This window comes from Cynocephalus volans, chromosome 5 (genome assembly GCF_027409185.1).
Source record: "Cynocephalus volans isolate mCynVol1 chromosome 5, mCynVol1.pri, whole genome shotgun sequence".
Lineage (NCBI taxonomy): Eukaryota > Metazoa > Chordata > Mammalia > Dermoptera > Cynocephalidae > Cynocephalus > Cynocephalus volans.
In genome coordinates, this window is record NC_084464.1 from 17,650,353 (window position 1) to 17,674,710 (window position 24,358).

Consider the following 24,358-nt stretch of genomic DNA (forward strand, 5'->3'; position numbering starts at 1 on the left):
TGCTATGTAAGTCTGTAACCTGATGGAAAGTTTCAGAGCACTTCCCAATTCTGTTAGCTTGTGTTTGCCATGTTGATTCTCAAGTTGGTTCACAGTAAATCTTATAAATTTTCAAATTTGCCTTTGTAGCCTCAATTCAGTTAACAGCAAAAATATGGAGAAATTGGAACCCTCATGCATTGCTAGTATAATTGTAAAATGCTGAAGCCCCTGTGCATAACAATACACTACTTACCCCCCAGATTAAACAGAATTACCATACAATCCTGCAATTCTGTTTCTGGGAGTATAACCTAAAGAACTCAATAGCAGGAACTCGAAAAGATATTTGCATACCCATGATCATATCAAGATTATTCACAAGAGGGAAAATGTAAAAACAACCCAAATGTCCATCAACAGATGAATGGATGGATGAACTGTGGTCTATAAACACAATGCAATATTATTAGCCTTAAAAAAGAGTTAATTCTGACACATGCTACAACATGTATGAACTTGAAGATATTATGCTAAATGAAATAAACCAACCATAAAAAGACAAATATTATATGTTTTTACTTATTTGAGGTATCTAGAGTAGTCAAATTCATAGACGCAAAAAGGAGAATGGTGGTTACCAGGGGCTGGGGGGATAAGAGAACAGGTAGTTATTATTTAATGGGTACAGAGTTTCAGTTTGCAATGATGAGAAAGGTCTGAAGATGGATGGTGATGATGGTTACATGACAACGTGAATGTACTTAACGCCACTGAGTTGTATACTTAAAAATGCTTAAAATGGGAGACACAGGCAAGATGGCTGACTATAGGTACCTCCCACAGAAAAGGACCAAAACAACTAATAAACAGCTAAAAATGGATGGCAGTGTCCGTGGGAGAGTGCAGGAGTGCAGCAGGAGACTGGTGAGATCCCTGTGGAGCATGAAAGCCCAGGATAGCGGGATGGAGGGGAGAAAGGCACATGGCCTCAGGCATCATATCCCCAGCACTGAGAGTGACACAGGAAAGACTTTCCTTTGTGCAGAAAAGGTAAGCAGAAGGTCCCCACCTGTCCCCATCCACACCACAGAAAACTGCAATTCCTATTACAGGAGAATACCACATCCCTTACAGCCCAGAGCCAAGTGTGGAGAGCAGCCTAGAATATACACTGCATTGCTCTAGAACAGGAGCACACGTTGTACATGCCCACTCTTGTGACCAAAGCTGATGCAGTACAGTGCCATCTTAAGACTAGCGCCACTGTGAGAGCATACCCTGACCTGGGGCCAGTAGCCACAGAGCTTCCCCAGCTTTAAGGCTCCTTTGTTATTCTAACACACTCATGTAAGTAGCTACTGAAATCCTGGCAGCTGGGAGCCTGGTCCCAGGTGTGGCTGTGACTTAAGTCCTGCATGTCCAAGAAGCCAACACCAGGCCAGCTGAACTGTTGCATCTCCATGAAGCTAGCCAGATATCAAACAGGCAGACCCACTACTAGAGGACTGACCCCCCCTGCAAACTGAATGAGCCTCTGTGCACACATGCTATCAACCCAGAAGAATAGCTCAGGAGTCCCTACCCAAACAAACACACCCCCAAGCTGGCAGAGCTAAAGCACATCTATGCCCTCCAATCAGAGAAGCAGCAGACCCACCTCACAATCTCACACCCAGCCTGAGAAGCAACTCAGCAGACCAGGCACTGGCAAACCCACACCCAGCTAGCCAAGCCAAAGCATGCCCATGCTGCTGGCCCACAGAAACAGCCCCTGGTGACTCACCCCTTATTTTTTGAGCCATAATAGGCCCACATATCCAAGTAAGAAACAGCCCAGCTGATATGCCCCTGGCAGGCCCACCTCCAATCAGAGAATCAGCAAGGTGACCCTGTCACTGACATACCAGTCCCAGAGACTCTGACGTGCCACACCCACACCCCCAGCCTGAGAATCAGCCCAGCAACCCCATTCCCAGTGAGCCAGCCCCTGAGATGACTGACTCACAGTGTGCACACACATATCCCTGGCCCAAGAACCAATCCAGCAAGCCCATTCAAGCAAAACTATGACACCACTGTCACAAACCACCCCCCAACCCAGGCCAATGAGGCACTCACATACAAAGTAAATGTGGATTACAACTAAAGAAACTGCAAAGAGTCTGCACTATTGCACCCATCTAGAACAAAGCCAATGTACCTTACCAAACTGACAACCTAAGACACATTTGTGGTAAAAGGCTTTCCCAACACAAGCCCCTCTATAAAACTCAGTGAACCAACTGTTCCACCAGATGTACAGATATCAATTCAGGGAAACAATAAAAATGAGAAAAAACCCCAAGGAAACATGACACCACCAAAGAAACACAATAATGCTCCAGTAACTGATCCCAAAGAATCAGAAATTCCCAACTTGATGGAAAAGAAATTTAAATTAATAATCTTAAGAAAACTTACTGAGATACAAGAGAATACACATAAACAATTCAACAAAATCAGAAAAACAATTCATGATCTGAATGAGAAATGTAAGAAAGAGACAGATATCATTTCAAAAAACCCAGAAATCTTGAAACTGAAGATTTCATTGAATGAAATAAAAAATATATTTGAGAGTCTCAACAATAGACTAGATCAAGCAGAAGAAAGCATTTCTGATCTTGAAGACAGCTCTTTTGAAATAACCCAGGGAGAGAGAGAGAGAGAGAAGTAAAAAGAATGAAGAAAGCCTATAAGATTTATGGGACATCATTAAGTGAACAAATATTTGAATTATGGTCATTCCAGAAGGAGAAGAAAACAAAAAAGTTATTGAAAACTATGTAATGAAATAATAACTGAAAACTTCCAAGACTTGGGGTAGATATGAACATCTGGATACAGGAAGCTCAAAGGACCCTAAATAGACTCAACTGAAAAAGTTCCTCTCCAAGGCACATTATAGTCAAACAGACAAAAGTTAAAAAAAATAGAGAATTTTAAATACAGCAAGACAAAAGTGTCAAGTTGCATATAAGGAATCCTCATTAGACTAACAGCAGACTTCTTGGCAGAGACCCTGCAGGCCAGGAGAGAATGGATGATGTATTCAAAGTGCTGAAAGAAAAAACTGCCAGCCAGAAACACTAAACACACCTTCAGAAATGAGGAGAAATAAAATCTTTCTCAGACAAGCAAAAGCTAAGGGAATTCATCACCAATGGACCAGTCTTACAAGAAATGCTGAGGGAAGTCCTACATCTAGAAGAGAAAGAATGATAATGACCATCATGAAAACATGCAGAAATATAAAACTTACCTATAGATCAGATACACAAATTAGAAAGAGAAAAGAATCAAAACTTGTCAGTATAGAACACCACCAAACCACAAAGATAAACAATAGGAGGGAAAGAAAGAAACAAAAGATATACAAAACGATCAGAAAACAATAAAAAAAAATGACAGTAGTAAGACCTGATATATCAATAATAACCTTAAATGTAAGTGGATTAAATGCCCCTGTTAAAAGACAAAACTGGCTGAATGAATTAAAAAAATATGACCCATCCACATACTGCTTACAAGAAACACACCTTATCTATAAAGATACACACAGACCGATAGAGAAAGATATTCCACGCAAATGGAACCAAAGTGAGCAGAAATACCTATGCTTATATCAGATAAAATAGACTTTAAATCTTGTACAAAGAGATGAAGAAGGGCATTATATAATGATAAAGGGATCAATACAGCAAGAGGATATAATGATTATAAATATATAAATATATATATATGTACTTGACACTAGAACACTCATATAAATAAAGCAAACATTATCAGGTCTAAAGGGAGAGATAGATTCCAACACAATAGTAGTTGGGGATTTTTAACATCCCACTCTCAGCATTGGACAGATAGATCATCTAGACCGAAAATCAGCAAAGAAACATCAGGTTTAAATGGTGTATTAGTCCATTTTTATGTTGCTATAACAGAATACCCAAAACTGGCTAATTTATAAAGAAAAGAGTTTTATTTGATTCATGATTCTGGGACAGCTGCATCTGGTGCAAGCCTCAGGCTGCTTCTCATAATGGAAAGTGGCAGGCATCTGGCAGGTGCAAGATCACATGGCAAAAGGAAGCAAGAGAGACAGAGGTTGTCTCTCTTTGTCCTTTAAACAACCAGGTCTCATTGGAACTAATAGAGCTAGAACTCATTCACTCCCCACAGGGAGGGCATTAATCCATTCATGAGGTATCCACCCCCATGACCCAAACAGTTCCCAACACTGCCACATCAGGGATCAGATTTCAACATGAGCTTTGGGGGGACAACACATCCAAACTCTACAAAATGGCATCACAGACCAGATGGACCTAATAGACATTTACAGAATATTTCATCTGATGGCTACAGAATATAAATTCTTTTCATCAGCACATGGAACATTTTCCAGGATTGACCATATGTTAGGCCACAAAACAAGTCTCAACAAGTTCAAAGAAACTGAAATCATATCAATCATTTTTACTGACTATAATGGAATAAAACTAAAAATCAATAATAACAGGAACTTTTGAGACTATGAAAATACATGGAAATTAAACAACATGCTTCTGAAATACCAATGGATCAAAAAAGAGATTAAGAATGAAATTAAAACATTTCTTGAAACAATTGAAGAAGAAACACAACATACCAAAACCTATGGAACACAGCCAAGGCGGTATTAAGAGGAAAGTTTATAGTAACAAATGCCTACATCAAACACATAAAAAAGATTTGAAATAAACAACCTAACACTGCACCTTAAGAAACTGGAGAAGCAAAAACAAACCAAACCCTAAATAAGTAGAAGATAATAAATAATGAAAATAATACCAAAAATAAATGAAATTGAGACTAAAAATACAATACAAAAGATCAATCAAATGAAAAGTTGTTTTTTCGAACAGATAAACAACATCAACAAACCATTAGCTAGACTAACCAAGAAAAAAAGAGAAAAGACCCTAAGAAATAAAATCAGAAATACAAAAGGAGACATTACAATTGGTACCACAGAAGTAGAAAAGATCATTGGAGACTATTATAAACAAAGTACACCAACAAATTTGAAAACCTACAGGAAATGGATAAATTCCTGAACACTTACAACCTACAAAGATTAAACCAAGAATAAATAGAAAACCTGAACAGACCAATAATAAATAACAGGATTGAATTAGTAATTAAAAGTCTCCCAGCAAAGAAAAGCCCAGGAACAGATGGTTTTACTGCTGAATTCTACCAAATTTTTAAAGAAGAACTAACACCAATACTTCTAGAACTATTTTTAACAGAATTCTTCCAAACTCATTCTACAAGGCCAGCATTACCCTAATGCCAAAAACCAGGCAAGACCTCAACAACAATAAAAAAGAAAACTATAGGCCAATTATCCTGATAAACATAGATGTAAAAATCCTCAATGAAATACTAGCAAACTGATTAAAACAACTCATCAAGAAGATTATACACCATGATCAAGTGGGATTTATCCCAGGGATGCAAGGATGGCTCAACATATGCAAATCAATAAGTGACTCCCTGCTCCTTGGCTGTAAATCCTCGATTATCCCTAGTATATTCAGAATGGAGTGCTATACTGGGGTCTCTCTTCCCTCTTCAACAGTCCTGAATAAAATTTGTCTTCACCACTTCAATTTCTCTCTGGCTCTGGTTTTCTTTGACACCTCGTAGAACTTTCTGTGGATTTCTCAAATTGGGTCAGTGATAACTCATTGCAAAGCATTTATCCTGAGGCTTCCAGTTACTCCTCCTCTCAGCACTGTGCCTGGTGGATTGCCTCTGCTTCCAGGTGAACAATGCCCATGAAGGAAGAGAGAGGTATAACAACAGAGTCCTCTCCTTCCTTCAGAAATATACAGTGCTTAATCCTCAGTTTTCTCCAGACAATTTGGCTTATACCATGAATTTTCATGGTGAGTCCATTCTGCTTAGAATATATAAAAAAAAAAAAATCCTTACTTAAGCCCTTTTGGAATTATGTAAATGATGAATTTTGGAATATGCTAGGGTTCTCCAGAGAAACAGAACCAATAGAATATATATAATAGAATATATAGCTATGTCTATATACAGAGAGCAAGAGAGAGAGAGAGAGAGAGAGAGAGATTTTAAGGAATTGGCTCATGCAATTGTTGGGGCTGACAAGTCTGACATTTAAGGGCTGCCTGACAGGCTGGAAATTCCAGCAGGAGTCAGAGTTGCATCTTGAGTCCAAAGGCTGTCTGTAGGCAGAATTCCTTCCCCTTCAAAGGACCTCAGTCTTTTCTCTTCAGGCCTTCAACTGACTGGATGAGGCCCACCCACATTACAGAGGGTCATCTGCTTTACTCAGTCTACTCATTTAAATGTTAATCACATCTGAAAAACACTTTTACAGCAACATCTTAACTTGGTGTTTGACCAAACAACTGAGTACCATGATGTAACCAAGCTGACACACAGAATTAGCCATCACATGAAATGTCCATCAGTGGGGTTTACTCTGGCCTGCAGGTAAACCCAGGGCCTTGACAGACAGATCAACTTTGGTGAATCAGGGTAGACAAGAAACTCAACATGTTCAAGTGTGGCTCTCACTCTTGCTCTGCCCCTGGGTAGTTGTTTGCCCTTGGGAAGGCATTTGCCTCTCCTGAATTCAGTTTCCCTATCATCTTGAGAGATAAGAAGTGCTCAGTTTCCCTAGGATTGGGTTTCAGCCAACTCCCCTGGGTCTCAAACGACTCCCCTAGAACTTTAGCTCCTCCTCTGGGACCTGAGCTACTGTTGCTTGTTGCATCTATTTCTGGCACCAACATGTGGAGACTGAGACTGCAGGAGGCAGACTTGTGTAATTCCAGTCCCTGAGCATGCTCAGTAGAAAGAAATTTATCCTATGAATGACCTCCACTGGAGAGCACCTAGTATATTTTAAGTGTATTTGGTGAAATTTGACCAATGAGCATGCTCCAAACCAACTGAACATGTGCAAGGCTATGTTACATAACCTCTTACATAACTGGGAACACACCCCCATAGCTGAATATTCATTAGACAGCAGGAATATCTATAGAGAGCCAAACTGTAAAAGTAGAATCCAGGAAGAAGGTGGGGCTGTGCTCACTGCATCTGAAGCCAGCCCACACTTTCCCTGTGAAGTGTGTATTTCTTATTCTCTACATTAAACCTGTTCTTGCTTTCTGCTCCTACTCTGCCCTTGAATTCTTTCCTGTGGTGGAGTCAAGAACCTGGTAGAAGATGGGGTGGATTGAGGTCAGCCATCAGACCTCTTGGGAACTTCTCCTCTGGTAACAATATCAGGAGGACCAGATGGCTCTGCCCAGGGCTTTCACAGCTCTAGGGACCAATGGGCCCTGTCTAGGTTGGAGAACAAGTAACAAAAGTGGGGGAGAAACAGACATAGAAGCTTTCATTTAGCTACATATAACCAGTTATATTTTTAATTTATCTTGTGGTATTAGCTTGCAGTAAACAACATGAAACATTTTTCTCCAAGTGGAGAGCTTAGATTGGGGTAGGAAACAAACATGTTTCTACTACAGTAAGGTAAGTGCAATAGTAGATGAATGGTAAGTACAGAGAAGAAATGATTGCCTCTTGCCAGCTGGCCCCAAGTCAGGCTTAGCTGAAAATATCTATGACAGAGACGGGAGCAGAATAAAATTTACTGACTCCTAGGCCCTGTCTTCAGCTGCTACCATGTTGATACAATAAAAACATTTTGGAAAACAAAATAAAATAAAATAAAACAAAAACATTTTGAAATCTAAAGTCCTTGCACAAAACACACAGCCCTCTCCTGTTCAAGTCCTGCTTTTGTCACACTTTGCAAAAGAAAAAAAAATTAAGCCCTAGAACCCATATGAATATGACATATTGATCCAATAAATACAGTTTACAAGTAATTATCATTTACATGCAGTATCCAGTAGGGACTTGAGTATTATAAAACTGAGGCTTGGTATCCTGCCAAGTTCTCCAGCAGGGACAATATACCACCATCTGCACCTCTAGACTCTCAGAAAATCTGTTTACCAGCACGGTCCCAGGACTCCCGGGTTTTGTGCCTGATTTATTTACATAGCAGAGAATTGAAGAAACTTTGTCAAAGCCAGCAGCCCTCATGTATGGTCTGCCTGTTTTGTGGCCTTAAAACTGCTATTGCCATGGAAAGAAAGGCCCTGCCGTCTCTATTCTAGTGGGACACACATCACAAAATGAACAAACTTTTGTCAGTGCAAGTTCAAGGTTAGTAGCTGTAGTTGCCTCCATCTAATATGTAAAAATACTGTACTATACATTCAAATAGTACTTTACAATTGTCAAAACTCAATTTCACAGTCATTTTTCCACCAGAGGGTTACAACTACTAATACGCAAAGATGAGGTATTATCAGCACCATTTTACAGCTACCCAAGGGCACGACTCAGGAAGGTTGTCAGCGGAGCCTAGATAAGGACAAAGCTAGTCTTGATAATATTTCTCAACAATAGCCAGGCTTGCCCTGGCTAAAGAATGAATACTCTCAAGGGTGCCAGCCAAGTCACAAAGAATTATCAAGTAACCGACTTCACCACATGACCAGGTGATAGGGCAAGAACTAGACCAGTCAATTCAGCAGATCCTTCAGTAGTATGGAGTCAGCAACTGAGAAACGGTTCATGGTAGACTGATTGCATAATAGCTCTGATTCTCCAACCTTTCTTGCATCCACACCCCTTGCAACGTGACGTTGCAGCTCCTCCCACTGGTGTGTGGAGCCTATTTCTCCACCTGAGTCCTTGCTCAACAGGATTCCTCCCCCACACTTGTATGTTACACCACCCCCAGTAAACCTTTGCCCTCTTATTTCTGACTCAGCACTTGCTTCCCAAAGACCACAGCCTGCAACACTGGAAATACAAAAATAGATAAGACGTCCCTGCTTTTAAAGAAAGCAAATAAATACTTGTAGAAGGAAATTTGAAAAAAAAAATATGGCATTTCTTTTATTCTGATAATCTAGCTATAGTTTCAGAAACCAAATTAGGATGAAAAGTAAGATATATCACTTCATATGAAGATATCATGGCCTGAAGTTGAGGTGTATAAACCTTCTATGGTTGTGAAACTTGAATTTTTTTTGTTTAATAGGCCTCCAAAGTCTGGTCAAATAATCTTAACTTGAGTAATCAGGGATCATCATTTAAAATAACTTCTACCTGTCTCCAGACAAAAAATTCAGTGTCTTTGCATTGTCCAGAAAACATCATGGTTCTAATGACCATCTTCTTTTATATATATCTTTGCCTTCTTTGGCTATGGATTTTAAAATCAAATTGGTAAGTTTTTCCACTGGCAACACTGAAAAAAAAGTAGACAAGGATACTATGCACCAGGGCAATGATCCCAGCGGATGCTTCCAATACAGACAAATTCATGAGCTGGAACTCTCTCCCTGTATCTGATACCTTTAAATCAGGGACGACTCTGTCTTCACTTTTTTTTTTCTTAATTTTATTTCATCGATATACAATGTGGTTGATTATTGTGGCCCATTACTGATACCTCCCTCCCTCCTCCCTCTCCCCACTCCCTCCCGACAATGTCCTTTCTGTTTGCTTTTGTATCAACTTCAAGGAATTGTAATTGTTATGTCTCCCCCCCCCGTTTTTTTTTTTTTGTGTGTGTGTGTGTGTGTGTGTGTGTGTGTGTGAATTTATTTATTTATTTTTAGCTCCCACCAATAAGTGAGAACATGTGGTATTTCTCTTTCTGTGCCTGACTAGTTTCACTTAATATAATTCTCTCAAGGTCCATCCATGTTGTTGCAAATGGCAGTATTTCATTCGTTTTTATAGCTGAGTAGTATTCCATTGTGTAGATATACTACATTTTCCATATCCACTCATCTGATGATGGACATTTGGGCTGGTTCCAACTCTTGGCTATTGTAAAGAGTGCTGCGATGAACACTGGGGAACAGGTATACCTTCGACTTGATGATTTCCATTCCTCTGGGTATATTCCCAGCAGTGGGATAGCTGGGTCATATGGCAGATCTATCTGCAATTGTTTGAGGAAACTCCATACCATTTTCCATAGAGGCTGCACCATTTTGCAGTCCCACCAACAATGTATGAGAGTTCTTTTTTCTCTGCAACCTCGCCAGAATTTATCGTTCAGAGTCTTTGGGTTTTAGCCATCCTAACTGGGGTGAGATGGTATCTCAGTGTAGTTTTGATTTGCATTTCCCAGATGCTGAGTGATGTGGAGCATTTTTTCATATGTCTGTTGGCCATTTGTATATGTTCCTTAGAGAAATGCCTACTTAGCTCTTTTGCCCATTTTTTAATTGGGTTGCTTGTTTTTTTCTTGTAAAGTTGTTTGAGTTCCTTGTATATTCTGGATATTAATCCTTTGTCAGATGTATGTTTTGCAAATATTTTCTCCCACTCTGTTGGTTGTCTTTTAACTCTGTTAATTGTTTCTTTTTCTGTGCAGAAGCTCTTTAGTTTGATATAATCCCATTTGTTTATTTTTCCTTTGGTTGCCTGTGCTTTGGGGGTCGTATTCATGAAGTCTGTGTCCAGTCCTATTTCCTGAAGTGTTTCTCCTATGTTTTCTTTAAGAAGTTTTATTGTTTCAGGGTGTATATTTAATTCTTTAATCCATTTTGAGTTGACTTTAGTGTATGGTGAAAGGCGTGGGTCTAGTTTCATTCTCCTGCATATGGATATCCAGTTATCCCAGCACCATTTGCTAAAGAAGCAGTCTCTTCCCCAGTGTATAGGCTTGGTGCCTTTATCAAAGATCAGATGGCTGTAGGTGTGTGGGTTAATTTCTGGGTTCTCTATTCTATTCCATTGATCAGTGTGTCTGTTTTTATGCCAGTACCATACTGTTTTGGTTATTATAGCTTTGTAGTATAGTTTAAAGTCAGGTAGTGTTATGCCTCCAGCTTTATGTTTTTGCTCAGCGTTGCTTTGCCTATGCATGGTCTTTTGTTATTCCATATAAATGTCTGGATAGTTCTTTCCATTTCTGAGAAAAATGTCATTGGAATTTTGATGGGGAATGCATTAAATTTGTATATCACTTTGGGTAGTATGGACATTTTCACTATGTTGATTCTTCCAATCCAAGAGCATGGGATATTTTTCCATCTTCTTGTATCCTCTCTGATTTCTCTCAGCAGTGGTTTGTAGTTCTCATAATAGAGATTTTTCACAGCCTTGGTTAACTCAATTCCTAAGTATTTTATACTTTTGGTGGCTATTGTAAATGGGCAGGCTTTCTTGATTTCTCTTTCTGCATGTTCACTATTGGAGAATAGAAATGCTACTGATTTTTGTGTGTTGATTTTGTATCCTGCTACTGTGCTGAAATCATTTATCAACTCCAAGAGTTTTTTTGTAGAGGCTTTAGGCTGTTCAATATATAGGACAGTTTGACTTCATCTTTTCCAATCTGGATGCCCTTTATTTCCTTCTCTTCTCTGATAGCTCTGGCTAGTACTTCCAACACTATGTTGAATAGGAGTGGTGAGAGTGGGCATCCTTGTCTAGTTCCTGTTTTTAAAGGAAAAGCTTTCAGCTTTTCCCAATTCAGGATGATATTGGCAGTGGGTTTGTAATATATGGCTTTAATTATGTTGAGACACTTTCCATCTATACCTAACTTATAGAGGATCTTTGTCATGAATGAATGTTGTGTTTTTCATTTCGCTGAATAACTTCTTCAGTTCGGCAAGTTCTGCTACATTTTTTTTCAGGGCATTGATTTCCTTGTACATTTCCTCTTTCAGGTCCTGTATACTTTTCCTCATTTCATCATGATATCTAGCTGAGTTTTCTTGTATCTCATTCAGTTTCCTTAGAATTATCACTCGAAATTCCTTGTCAGTCATTTCAAGGGCTTCTTGTTCTATAGGATCTAGAGCTTGTGATTTATTATCTTTTGGTGGTGTACTTTCTTGATTTTTCGTATTTCTGGTATCTTTTCTTTGATGTTTATTCATTGTGGCAGGGTGTTTCACAGTCCACAGGTTTGACACTATTGACTGACTAAGATGTTGCTGTGGTTGCCAATTCTGTATGGCTACCTCAGTGACTCCCTGTGCTCTGGACCGGGCTGCTGGGATGCGCCGAGGCACCACAGAGCATGTGGTCTCTGCAGAGCTTCCCCTTCCTCTGCAGGATGTCTCCCTGCTCTGTGCGCACTAGGCCGGGCTTGGGATGGAGCCAGGTGGTGGCGGTGAAGCCTACCTGCTGCTGGATTGCACGGTAGCAGCATGGACCCTGTGGACTTCCCGCCTCCCCTGCCGGACGACTCCCCGCTCTGTGTGCACTGGGCTGGGCTGGGAATGAAGCCGGGTGGCAGTGGTGAAGCCTACCTGTTGGATCAGGCAGTGGCGGCCCACAGGGCGTGTGGTCTCTGCGGAGCTTCTGCCTCTCCCGCTGGACGTCTCCCTGTCTCGGCTGCCGGTTGATTTGCTTCCAGCTCCAGGGACTGCGGGTGGAGGCGGGGGTCAGAAGCCGCGGTTACCGTTGCAGCCCAGGGTGACACACGCCCGCTCAGGCCTCCATGTTTCCACGTCTGCAGCTGCGACTGGGACGCTGGCCGTGGTGCACCGGCGGGTCGCGCACGTGAGTTGGGGGAAGATTCCCGGTTCTCAGCAGGGTAATGACACCCTTTCGAAGCCGTTCCTTTGCGCTGATTCTGCTACAGCTGCATCTGGCGCGGGCCTCAGGCTGCTTCTACTCGTGGTGGAAAAGCAGCAGGCAGCTCTCCTCTTCCACCATCTTGACCTCCACTCGATTCTGGGACAGCTGCATCTGGCCAGGACTCTGTCTTTATAGCAAAGTGTACATTTCTCCATAACAACGTTTTTTGAATACCTACTATGTGCAAAGTGTAGGCATTATTTATCAGGTATTATGCAGCAATACTAAAGAAACAGATAGAGAAACACCATTGATCTGGCATAAGTAGGGAAGAAAATGTACCAAAAAAGATAATGACCAAATAACCAAAGCTTATGACTTTGAGAGTCAGAATCCAATTCATTCCACACCTTCACTGTTATCACCCAGTCTGAGCCCATCATCACTCACCTGTATAACTGTAAAAGGTCTCCTGCTTCCACCCTTGTTTCCGTGGAGGCCAGAGAGGATGAGTCAGATCATGTCCCCACTCTAGCTAAGACCTTGCAATGGCTCCCTATTTCTCTCAGTGTGAAATCTGGCAGACTAGGGATAGGCCAAGGTTCTACCATGTCATACTATTGTATCCTAGCCTTTGATCATGCTAACAGTGGGAGTGGGGCTGGCACTTCCCTACTGATGTAGCCAGAAATTTCCACAGCTCAGTGATCGGGTCACTCTCCAAGAATCCCACAGTGGCTCTGAAAGATTTCTGCTCAGGAGTCTAAAATGCAACAGCCTATGGGGGACCCACACACAGCTTCCATCTCTGTGAGTTCTCTCCCAATGAGGGCTACTCCAGCAGCTTTGGGGTGTATGAAAAGGGGGATCATGAGCTTTTACACAGACCAGTGCTTGTTTTCATGCTCACTGTATATCTCAAAGGCCACCTCAAATCATTTTTTAGCTAAGGTGTAAAGTAAGCTTATGATCACCCTGTGTATCTCTAAATATGTCCACATAGGACAAAAATGAGACAAAGCCTACCTGACAACTATGGTGGACATTGGAGGCTCCTTTGTGTTTTTCTTCCACAAGTGGCACTTCTTCCACTCATCAGTTACATTGTTGATAAGTTTTCTTTTCCGTATGGGCATTGTACTTGGCTTTGGGGTCAAATGAATCTCTTTTGGCAACTGATGTCTTGCTAAGATCCTTTCTAAGCCAGAGAGTTCAGCGTTCTCACCTGGTAATAGGATAAGCATCAATACAATTCAACATTCCTTTCCATCTTTGCATAGCAAGAGTAACATGGCATTGATATGAGAAAGAATATTTATGCCACTTAATAATTCTTATTTAGCTTCTGTTATTCCTTCATTCCAACAGTATTACTGAGCAACACTCAGATCTTAGCCTGGTGCTAGACTTCTAACACATGTACTGTAAATAAATGAATGAATGAACAAGCAAATGAGTCATACTGGGGCCACACAAACACCATTGGTCATTTGTGCATGATTCTCAAACAAATGACAAGTTAATGTACAATTATTATTATCATTATTGTTATGATCTCATTTTCACTTTTATTGCATACTTAATCAGAGATGTGCATTTTGAAGCTTCTCAGAAGAAATGGAGTGAACATTAATGTTATTGTCTGGCTTCATAACCTGGGGCTCCATTTTATTGGCAATTTTGCCTGAGCAAGGGTTACAACATAAGGATTCATCCTAAAATAAGAGCATGCTTTTTCAGTAAGATCTGGGAGTGTACCTACCTTGGGTTGAATGTCCCCCCAAAACTTAATCCCACTGTAACTGTTGAGGGTGAGAAATTCTATTATGGCAATTGAAAGGTGGGGCCTTGAAGAAGCAATTAGATTGTAGGACCATGCTATAGCTAATGGATTAATAATGGTGGTCAGGGGCATGGTTCCGAGGGCTTCAATAGGAAAATGAATGAGAAGGTTAGTCTCTCTCTGCTCTGCCATTTCTGCCACATGAGACCCCCGAGTCACTGTTGCCACCACCAAGATTCTCACCAGATGTGTTCCCTGAACTTTGGACTTCCCAGCCTCTGAAACTGTAAGCAATAAATTTTGTTTTCTTTATAAATTACTCAGGTCCATATATTTTGTTATAAGCAACTGTAACAGACTAATATAGAAAATTGCTACCAGAGAAACGGGGTGTTGCTTATAACAAATATTCGAAAATTTGGAAGCAGATTTGGAACTGGGTGTTGAGGAGAGGCTGGAGGAATTTGGAGGAACAGGCTATAAAATGCCTAGATGCTGGTGAAAGTTTAGAAGACAAGAAAACCAGGGAAAGTTAGGTATGTTTTAGAGACTGGTTAAATGGGGGTGACCGGAAAGCAGACAGGAATATGGACTGTAAAAGCCACTCTGAGAAGATCTCAGATAGAAATGAGAAGGAGTTTTTTGGAAACTGGGGCAAAGATCACCTTTACTATGAGCTGTCAAGGAACCTGGCTGCATTGTGTCCATGCCCTAGGACTTTGTGGAAGTTGAAACCTAAGAGTTGTGAACCAGAGTATATGGCAGAAGAAATTTCTAAGCAGCAAAGCATTAAGGAAGCTGCATGGCTACTTGTAACAGCCTATGCTGAGTTATGGCAGAAAAGACATGAGGTAAAGCCACAATTTAAAAGGGAAGCAAAGTATAAAGATTTGGAAAATTTGCAGCCTGGTCATGTGGTAGAGAAGCAGAGAGCATTTTCAGAAGAAAAATGCAATGGTGCTAAGACTAGTACAAAGGAAAGGGATTATCAAGAGAAGCGGGGAAAGGCCCTGAAGGCATAGCAGAAGCTTCTGGGGCCAACCCTTCCACTTCAGGTCCAAGGCTTAGGGAGACCAAATGGTCTCAGGGAACAGGCCCGAGGTGCCCTTCACAGGCTCACTGCCCAGGGCCACCTCAGGAAGCTGCTTCCAGCACCAGTACTCCATCTGCTATGGCTTCTCTAGCCTTGGCTGAATTGGCCCCAGGCATGGCTGGACCTGCAGCTTTGAAAGATATAATCTGGAAGACTTGGCAACATCTACTTGGTGTTAGATCTGCAGGCTCACAGAATGCCAGAGCTCTGAAGGCTGAGGAGCCTCCACCCTGATTTCAAAGGATGTTTGAAAAAGTCTGGGGCCTAGGAAGAGATCTGTCACAGGGGTGGAGTCACCACAGACAGCATTTGCTAGAGCAATGCTGAGTGAAAACATGGGGTCAGAGTTGCAGCAGAGAAATCCCATCAGCACCATGCCTAGTGGAGCCATGAGAGTGGGACCACCATGGAGACCCCAGATCTGTAGAGCTGCCAGCATGCAACACCAGTCTGCAAGAGCTAAAGCATCACTTGAGACCAGAAAAGCCATAGAAGCAGAGCTGCCCAAGGACTTGGGGACCCAATCCCCACACCTGTGTGCAGAGGACATTGAACATGGAGTCAAGGTATATGATTCTCCAACTTTGAGATTTAATGTCCACCCTGCTGAGTTTCAGACTTGTTTAGGACCTGTTACGCCTTCCTTTTGGCCTATTTCTCCCTTTTTGAATGGGAACGTGTACCCTATGTTTGTCCCACCATTGTATCTTAGAAGTAGATAATGTGTTTGATTTCACAGATAGGACTTTGAACTTTGGACTTTTGAGCTGAAACAAGTTAAGACTTTGGGGATGAAATGTATTTGTATGTGAAAAGGACATAAGTTTTGGGGAGCCAGGGGCAGAATGTCTTGGGTTGAATGTCCCCCCCCCCAAACTAAATCCCCACTGTAACTGTTGAGGGTGAGAAATCCTATTATGGTAACTGAAAGGGGGGGCCTTGAAGTGATTAGATTGTAGGACCATGCACTAGTGAATGGATCAAAGATGGTGGTCGAGGGTGTGGTTCTGAGGGCTTTAAAAGGAGAGTGCATGAGGAGCAATCTCTCTCTCTGCTCTGCCATTTTCTGTCATGTGAGACCCCTGGATCACTGTCACCACCACCAAGGCCTTCACCAAATATGTTCCCTCAACTTTGGACCTCCCAGCCTCCAAAACTATAAGTAATAAATTTCATTTTCTTTATAAATTACCCAGTTCCAGGTATTTTGTTATAAGCAATTGAAATAGACAGTACAGTACCTTATTAGTCCTTTCTGATTCCAGATTCCACAAATTTCATTTGTAGCCAAAAATGTACTGATTTTCCTCACTCTGTTATAGCATGTTTACTTTTCAGTTATGTCAGTGGCAATGTCTGTTTCTGAGGACTCCAATAGCTGAGACTTGGGGTTTGCGTATTTGCAGCCAACTGCTGGAACTCTCTGGATGGTCAGTGGTATAGTTATGATGACAGACAAGCTGGTAACCACATTGAGAAGACAAGGTCAATACCAGAGGGGCTTATATCCTAGAATATCAGAAATGAAATAGCATCCGTTGCTGGTCAGCCAGCAGCTCCATGAGAGGTAGGTGCTGCAGAACATTTCTCCAGTGGCCTTGGACTGATCCAGTTCTCCCTCCTTTCTCAAGAGGAGAAAGAAATACAAGTTATTTCTTGTAGTTCTCAAGAATAACTGTGGCATGTGCTGGTAATCCAACATTCTGAGTTAAGGGGGAGCTGGTCATAATAGGCTGAGCTCTGTTCTAGCCCCCTGACTAGAAACAGGATGTCCTTCAGTGTTCTAGCCCAGTGAGTCCTGTTACCCTGGGGTTTCTCAGCCATGGTGCAAATGGGGAATATGCAGATGAGAATCCATCTACTGCAGGAAGATTTCCGGAGTCTTGGGGAGCCAGCTCACAATGGACCCTCGGCTTCGGTTGTTCCCCGCTGCCTATCTGCAAGTAATAAATCTGCTTCATGTAGCTTGTTGTGTGTGGGGGCGCTCTGTCTCACTGGACAAAGACAAGTTAAGCTGGTAACCAGCGCACAGTGAATTTGCTTTATATGTCCTGCTGCTCATTATAGAAGAAGGGGATTTGGGAAGTCATTTTAAAAATTGGGGAGATGCTCCATCAAACATCAAGGACCAGGAGAAGTAGGCAAGGATCTGAAAGAAGACCTGAAGGATGGATGGAAGGAAGGATGGATGGAAGGAAGGAAGGAAGGAAGGAAGGAAGGAAGGAAGGAAGGAAGGAAGGAAGGAAGGAAGGAAGGAAGGAAGGAAGGAAGGAAGGAAAGAAAGAAAGAAAGAAAGAAAGAAAGAAAGAAAGAAAAGACAGACAAAGAGAGAAAGAAACGCTTGTAATGTCAAATAAGGCTGGAACTAAGGCCCAATTAAATGATCAAAGCAAGTTCTGAGTTTTTATCTCATTTTGGTGTGCAGTACTAAAATAATACTATGTAAGTGACATAGTTGGCATATTGTAGTGTAAGTATCTCTTCCCCAGCTGGTAACAATTTGAAAATGAGCAGCCAGTTTTCAGATCAGACCTGAGTAGCTCTGCAATCCTTTTGGGTGTATTAGAAAATAAGAGCTGTCATAAACCTGATGCAGGAAGAGAAGCTGAGCCTCAGAGCGATTCAGGGTGAGCCTGCATAGGAATAAGATCAGACCTGGCTCAGCTCCCTTTTTCTTCTCAGACTAATAGTCCCTTCCACACACAGTAGCAGGAGAGGCCCTGAAGTACCAAGAATTGGCTTGCAGGACCACAGCTTGGCAATCTGACTAACGTCGTTATGACGTGGTATAGAGATTGATCCTTAGAGGCCTCAAAACCATTCCAATGAATCAAGAACAGGACTGTAAACTGGGGCTCGTGCCTGGTGGTCTAAGCCCTGTGCCAGACAGCCTCCACACACCGCCCTGAGTAGAAGTTTACTTAGCTCAGTGATCAGCTGGAGCCTGCAGGAAGCTCTCATGAGCACACTCTAACAACAGCAATGGCATGCTGCTTGCTTCCATTGTCAGTATTTGACAGAATTTCAAAGCTAAATTTGATATTCAACTGAATTAATTAATTCAATTTAGGTATTTGGTAAGATCCACTTTTTAATTTCTTTTATTTTTTGCCTCAGTGAGTTGTTTTTGATCGTCTTGTTGCATATACATATCTTAATATCATAAACTGTCTAAAATTCTTTGTAAGAAGCTAGGGATAAATTAGAGAGAGAGAACAACATTTAACAAAAATTACAAATTCTCATATTCTCCAGTATGAATAATTATATTTCAGTACTGCACACCAAAATGAGATAAAAAACTCAGAACTTGCATTCAATATTTAATCAGGCCTTAGTGTCAGCCTTATTTGACATTACAAGCAAGTGTTCTGGTTTTCAGAAAAAAATACAATAAGCATAGAGATACCTAAAAAAATTATTTAAAATAAAGTAATATTGATTGTAAACTTATAGATGAAATTTTGGAGATATCGGACTGACCCGCTTGAAGGTATATTTTATTTCTTATTCTCATATGTGGAATAAAATACATGTTTGATGGACGGATGGATAAATGGATGGATGGATGGATGGATGAGTAATCACATTTTATACAAATCAACATAGACAAGATATATAAACCACTAATAATATACATATATAAACAACAAGCCACTGTGTGTGTGTGTGTGTGTGTGTGTGTGTGTGTACACCAGAGAAAATAAAAACAGATAACTTAAAACTCCAGGATTTCAGGTGATTTGTTTCTTTGCACCTCACAATTGTGTTTTCCCATGTTCCTACTAATGCCATGGATCTGGCAGTCACTGTGGGACTGCCAGTGTGTGACCCATACACATGGCTTCTGGGAGTTGCCCCCAGGTCTGATCCCTAAGCCCACTTACTCCGTGGAAACCACTCTTCCCACATGTCCCCACCATCCAGTTGAGCAACCTTCCAAAGTATTTGGGGGGAAAACAGGGAATTAACCAAGAGAAGTATTTTTTTTTTTAGCATTAAAAACAATAAACAAAAGCTTTAAACTTCCTCCGACATCTGACATTTTGATTGGTGCAAGTCAGTCATTTAGGGAACTGGTATGCAGAATGCATTAAACATCACACAACCAGGAGTAACGAGATCTCAGTGTAGCCTCTTACATTGCTGTACTGTGGCATGGGGTGGGAGGAAGAGTACCTCTTGCAGTAGAGGCCTTTGATGACAATTATCTGAACAGCAGTCTGTCTAAATCCACATAATGATCTTCATTTTGCATTTTTATGTTGTTGTTATGGTTTAACTTCTTGTTTAAAATATAGAAGAAAAAATAAAAAAAGAAAAGAAAAAAATGAGAAAAGAGAGAAAAACAAAAAAAATAAAATAAAATATAGAAGAAAAACCTAAGCTTTTAGTTATAGATATTTAGTTCTTTTCCTTTCATTCATCATGTAATCATTTCTGGGTAACCAATATAGTCAAATACAGGCAAAGCTTCCCTGCAGATGAAGAGGGGATTGGCAGGGGAAGGCACTAAACCTATTTTTAAGGTCAAAAGAAACTCCTACTAGGAGAAAGGCTTTAGACACAATAGCAGGGAGACATCAATATCCATTATCAGAGTCATAATCTGACAGATGAAAGTGTGAAAAATAAGGCCATCTCTTCAGGATGCACTTTCAAGGCAATCACTCTACTCTTGGAAATGGCATTTGAAATAAAACAGCCTTTTAGTGAAGAATTCAGGGCCTCAGAGGCCAATGTGTCCCTAATGATTGGACACTGCCAGGTGTCTGAAGACACAAACTCTGGTCACAGAGGAAACATTTCTTTCTCTTGCATTATTCTGTTTCTGTTGCTTATAACAGAATACCTGAAAATGGGTAATTTATATAGAATGAAATTTATTTCTTACAGTTTTGGAGGCTGGAACATCCACAGTCCAGGTGGTTCATCTGATAAGGGCCTTCTGCTGGGTAAGAAATCTCTACAGGGTCCCATGGCAACCAGGGTGTCACATGGTGGGAATTGGCATGAGCAAGAGCTCTCCCACGTGACCTTATAAAGCCCCCAGTCCACACCCATAGCTCATTACCATCAACCTGTCACTCCATGAATGGATTAGTCCATTCATGAGGGCACAGTTCTCACGATCCAATCACCTCTCAAAGGCCCCCCCCCTTTAAATTATCATAATAGGATTTCCCACCCTCAACAGTTGCAGGGGGGATTAAGTTTTGGGGGGACATTCAATCCAAAGCAGAATGAGTTTTTACAAAACTCATGTCCTTTTCACATACAAATACATTAATTTCATCCCCAAAGTCTTAATTTGTTTCAACTCAAAGGTCCAAAGTCCAAAGTCCGACCTGTGAAATCAAAACAAGTTATCTACTTCCAAGATACAACGGTGGGACAAACATAGGGTACATATTGCTGTTCAAAAAGGGAGAAATAGGCCAAAAGAATGGGGTTACAAGTCCAAAACAAGTTTGAAACCCAGCAGGGCATGCATTGAATCTTAAAGCTGGCGAATCATGTACCTTGACTCCATGTTCAATGTCCTCTGCACACGGGTGCAGGGGTTGGGTCCCCAAGTCCTCGGGCAGCTCTGCTTCTATGGCTTTCCTGGTCTGAGGCCATGCTTCAGCTCTCACAGTCTGGCATTGTATGCTGGTAGCTCCACAATTCTGGGGTCTCCATGGTGGTCCTACTTCCACAGCTCCACTAGGCATGGAACTGATAGGGTTTCTCTGCTTCAACTCCAAACCCACGTTTCTCCTTGGCCTTGCTCTAGTGAAAGCTGTCAGTGGTGACTCTGTCTCTGTGACAGATCTCTTCCTGGGCCCCCCCAGGCTTTTCCATATATCCTTTGAAATCAGGGTGGAGGCTACCAAGCCTCCACAGCTCTGGCATTCTGCAGACCTAACACCATGTGGATGCCGCCAAAGCTTCCAGCTTGTATTTTCCAAAGCTGTGAGTCCAGCCACATCTGAGGCCAATTTAGCCACAGCTGGAGTAGCCAAACCAGCTGGGGGTGATGCTGGAAGCAGCTTCCTGAAGGGGCCCAGAGCAGGGAGCCTGTGAAGGGCACCTCAGGCCTGTTTCCCAAGGCCATTATGCCCCTCTAGGTCTGTGGGTCTGTAACAGAAGATGCAGCCTCCACAATCTCTGAGATGCCTTCAAGGTCTTTTTTCCCTTCTCTTGACAATCCCTTTCTTCTGTGCTAATTTCCTTAGCAAACAGTTGCTGGGCAGCACAATTTTTCTCCTGAAAATGCTCTCTGCTTCTCTACCTTATGGGCAGGCTGCAAATTTTCCAAATCTTTACACTCTGCTTTCCTTTTAATTATACATTCAGGCTTTACCTCATGCCTTTTCTGCCATAACTCAGCCCAGGCTGTCACAAGTGACCATGCAGCTTCCTCAATGCTTTGCTGCTTAGAAATTTTTTCTGCCAAATACTCTAGGTCAGTACCTTGAAGTTTCAGATTTCATAAAATTTTGGGGCATGAACAGAATGCAGCCAAGTTCCTTGCTAGTTCATAGCAAGGGTGATCTTTGCCCCAGTTTCCAATAAGTCCCTTTTCATTTACATCTGAGACCTTTTAAAATAGTTTTTACTGTCCATATGTCTAACAGCATGCTGGTCACCACCACTTAAGCAGTTTCTAAGAAATTCCAAACTTTCCTCACCAGGATCTAGGCTTTTCCTAAGCTTGTACCTCCAAATTTTTCCAGCCTCTCCTCAACACTGCATTCCAAATCTGCTTCCACATTTTCAAGTATTTGTTATAAGCAACACCCCACTTCTCTGGTACCAATCTTCTGTATTAGTCTGTTACAGTTGCTTATAATGAAATACCTGGAACTGGGTAATTAATAAAGAAAACAAAGTTTATTCCTTACAGTTTTGTAGGTTGGGATGTCCAAAGTGCAGGGAACACATCTGATGAGGGTTTTCTTTGGTGGTGGCTTTATAGCAATGCAGAGGTCTCACATGGCAGGAAACGGCAGAGGAGAGAGAGAGAGAAAGCTGCTCATGCGCTCTCTCTCTTTTTTATTTTTAAAAAAAGATGACCAGTAAGGGGATCTCAACCCTTGGCTTGGTGTTGTCAGCACCATGCTTAGCCAGTGAGCAAACCGGCCATCCCTATATAGGATCCGAACCCACGGCCTTGGTATTATCAGCACCGCACTCTACCGAGTGAGCCATGGGCCGGCCTATGTGCTCTCTTTTTAAAGCCCTCAGAACCACACCCATAACCACCATTAAACCATCAACTTAATCACCTCTTCAAGTCCCCACCTTTCAATTACCATAATAGGATTTCCCACCCTCAACAGTTACAGTGGGGAATAAGTTTGGGGGGGACATTCAATCCAAGGCAGCTCCACCTTTTGAATACCATAATTGGATTTCCCACCCTCTTAACACTGTTACAGTGGGGATGAAGTTTCCAGTACATGAACTTCTGGGGGACACATTTCACCCATAGCACCCCTCCAGTGCTATTTACTGCAGCTGCATCACGCACTTCTGAAAACTGGCTTCCAACCTCGTGTAAACGCTCACTGCATTTTCTATTTTAAAATTGCATTTTAATTACAAAAATAATATGTGAAAATATTTCCATTGGAATAAATAAAATTAACAACTCAGAGAAGTCTACATAGTAAAAATGGAAAGTTTTTCTTCAACTTCCTTCTCCAAGCTCTACACTTCCTCCAGAGGTAGCCGTTGTCCTGAATGTGCTGAGTCTCCTTCCCAGACTCTTTTCTATGTATCTACATACATATTTATATGTACAAATGTACAGTTTTCTTTCAGTATAAATGGATTCATATTGTGTTTTTTCTTTTGTAGCTCATTTATTAAAAGTCTACAGTATATCTGGGAATATTTTAATGTCAACCTTCTTTTTCATAGTATTCCAGTTTTGATATATCCATTCATTTAATCATTCTGCTTTTGAATGACATTAGCCTGTTCACAATTTTTCATCATTATAAACAGCGCTTCAACGCACATTCATGTTCATGCATCTGTGTACACGGGTGCAATATTTTTGTATGATAATAACTTGAAGTGGAATTGCTAATTTGAAGGACATGCATATGTAACAGGGTGTGAAAATATAAATTTTTCTGTTGTCTCAGTTTTGTCCTAAGGTTCCAAAGTCTGAGAAAAATTCAATAGGTGCCAGATACCCATCTATGTGCAACATACCTATCTACATAAGAAAAAGCTAAGTATTTTTAAGGCACTTGAGAATTTCTTTAGGCACAGAGTTGTGTTAGTGCGGTGTACTATAGCGTTTCCTTTCCCCTCCCCTCTGGCTTTAAGAGGTACTTTAAGAGAATGGATCAATTGAACAATTTGTCCCTGGAGGACGAATCCCTCAATGGGCTGTGTATAACAACATTCAGCCTTTCCTTAGTTTCCAACATTTGGAAATAATGCTTTCAATTTCCTTTTATGCATACATCAGAACAATTTTCTGTTAACTAATATGATTTTGACTTTTGGTTTTATTATGTTTAGCACAAATATCCAGGGACAAATTCTTCAGTTGAAAATTCATACATCTGAGGGACAAATTGTTCAACTGATCCAAGAGAAAGGCCTGAAGAATTGGACTATGTTCCCTAACACTTTGCATGTTATTTTTCTAGGGCTGTCGTAACAGTACCACAAACTAGGTGAGCTAAAACAACAAATTTGTCATAGTTCTGTAAGTTGGGAGTCAGAAATTAAAGTGTCAGCAAGGCCATGCTCCCTCTGAAACCTGTATGGGAGAATCTTTCCTTGTCTCT

The 24,358-nt window shown here is 41.2% G+C and overlaps 1 protein-coding gene across 1 annotated transcript in view; it reads right to left on the minus strand.

Annotated features, from left to right (window-relative positions):
* Nucleotides 1–24,358, minus strand: part of LOC134378891 (testis expressed protein 56-like) — a 51,719-nt gene that overhangs the window by 9,717 nt on the left and 17,644 nt on the right. The window contains exon 3 of the mRNA XM_063098199.1: nucleotides 13,714–13,912. Within this exon, the coding sequence (XP_062954269.1) occupies nucleotides 13,714–13,912 (199 nt within the window). The remainder of the gene's footprint in view (nucleotides 1–13,713; nucleotides 13,913–24,358) is intronic.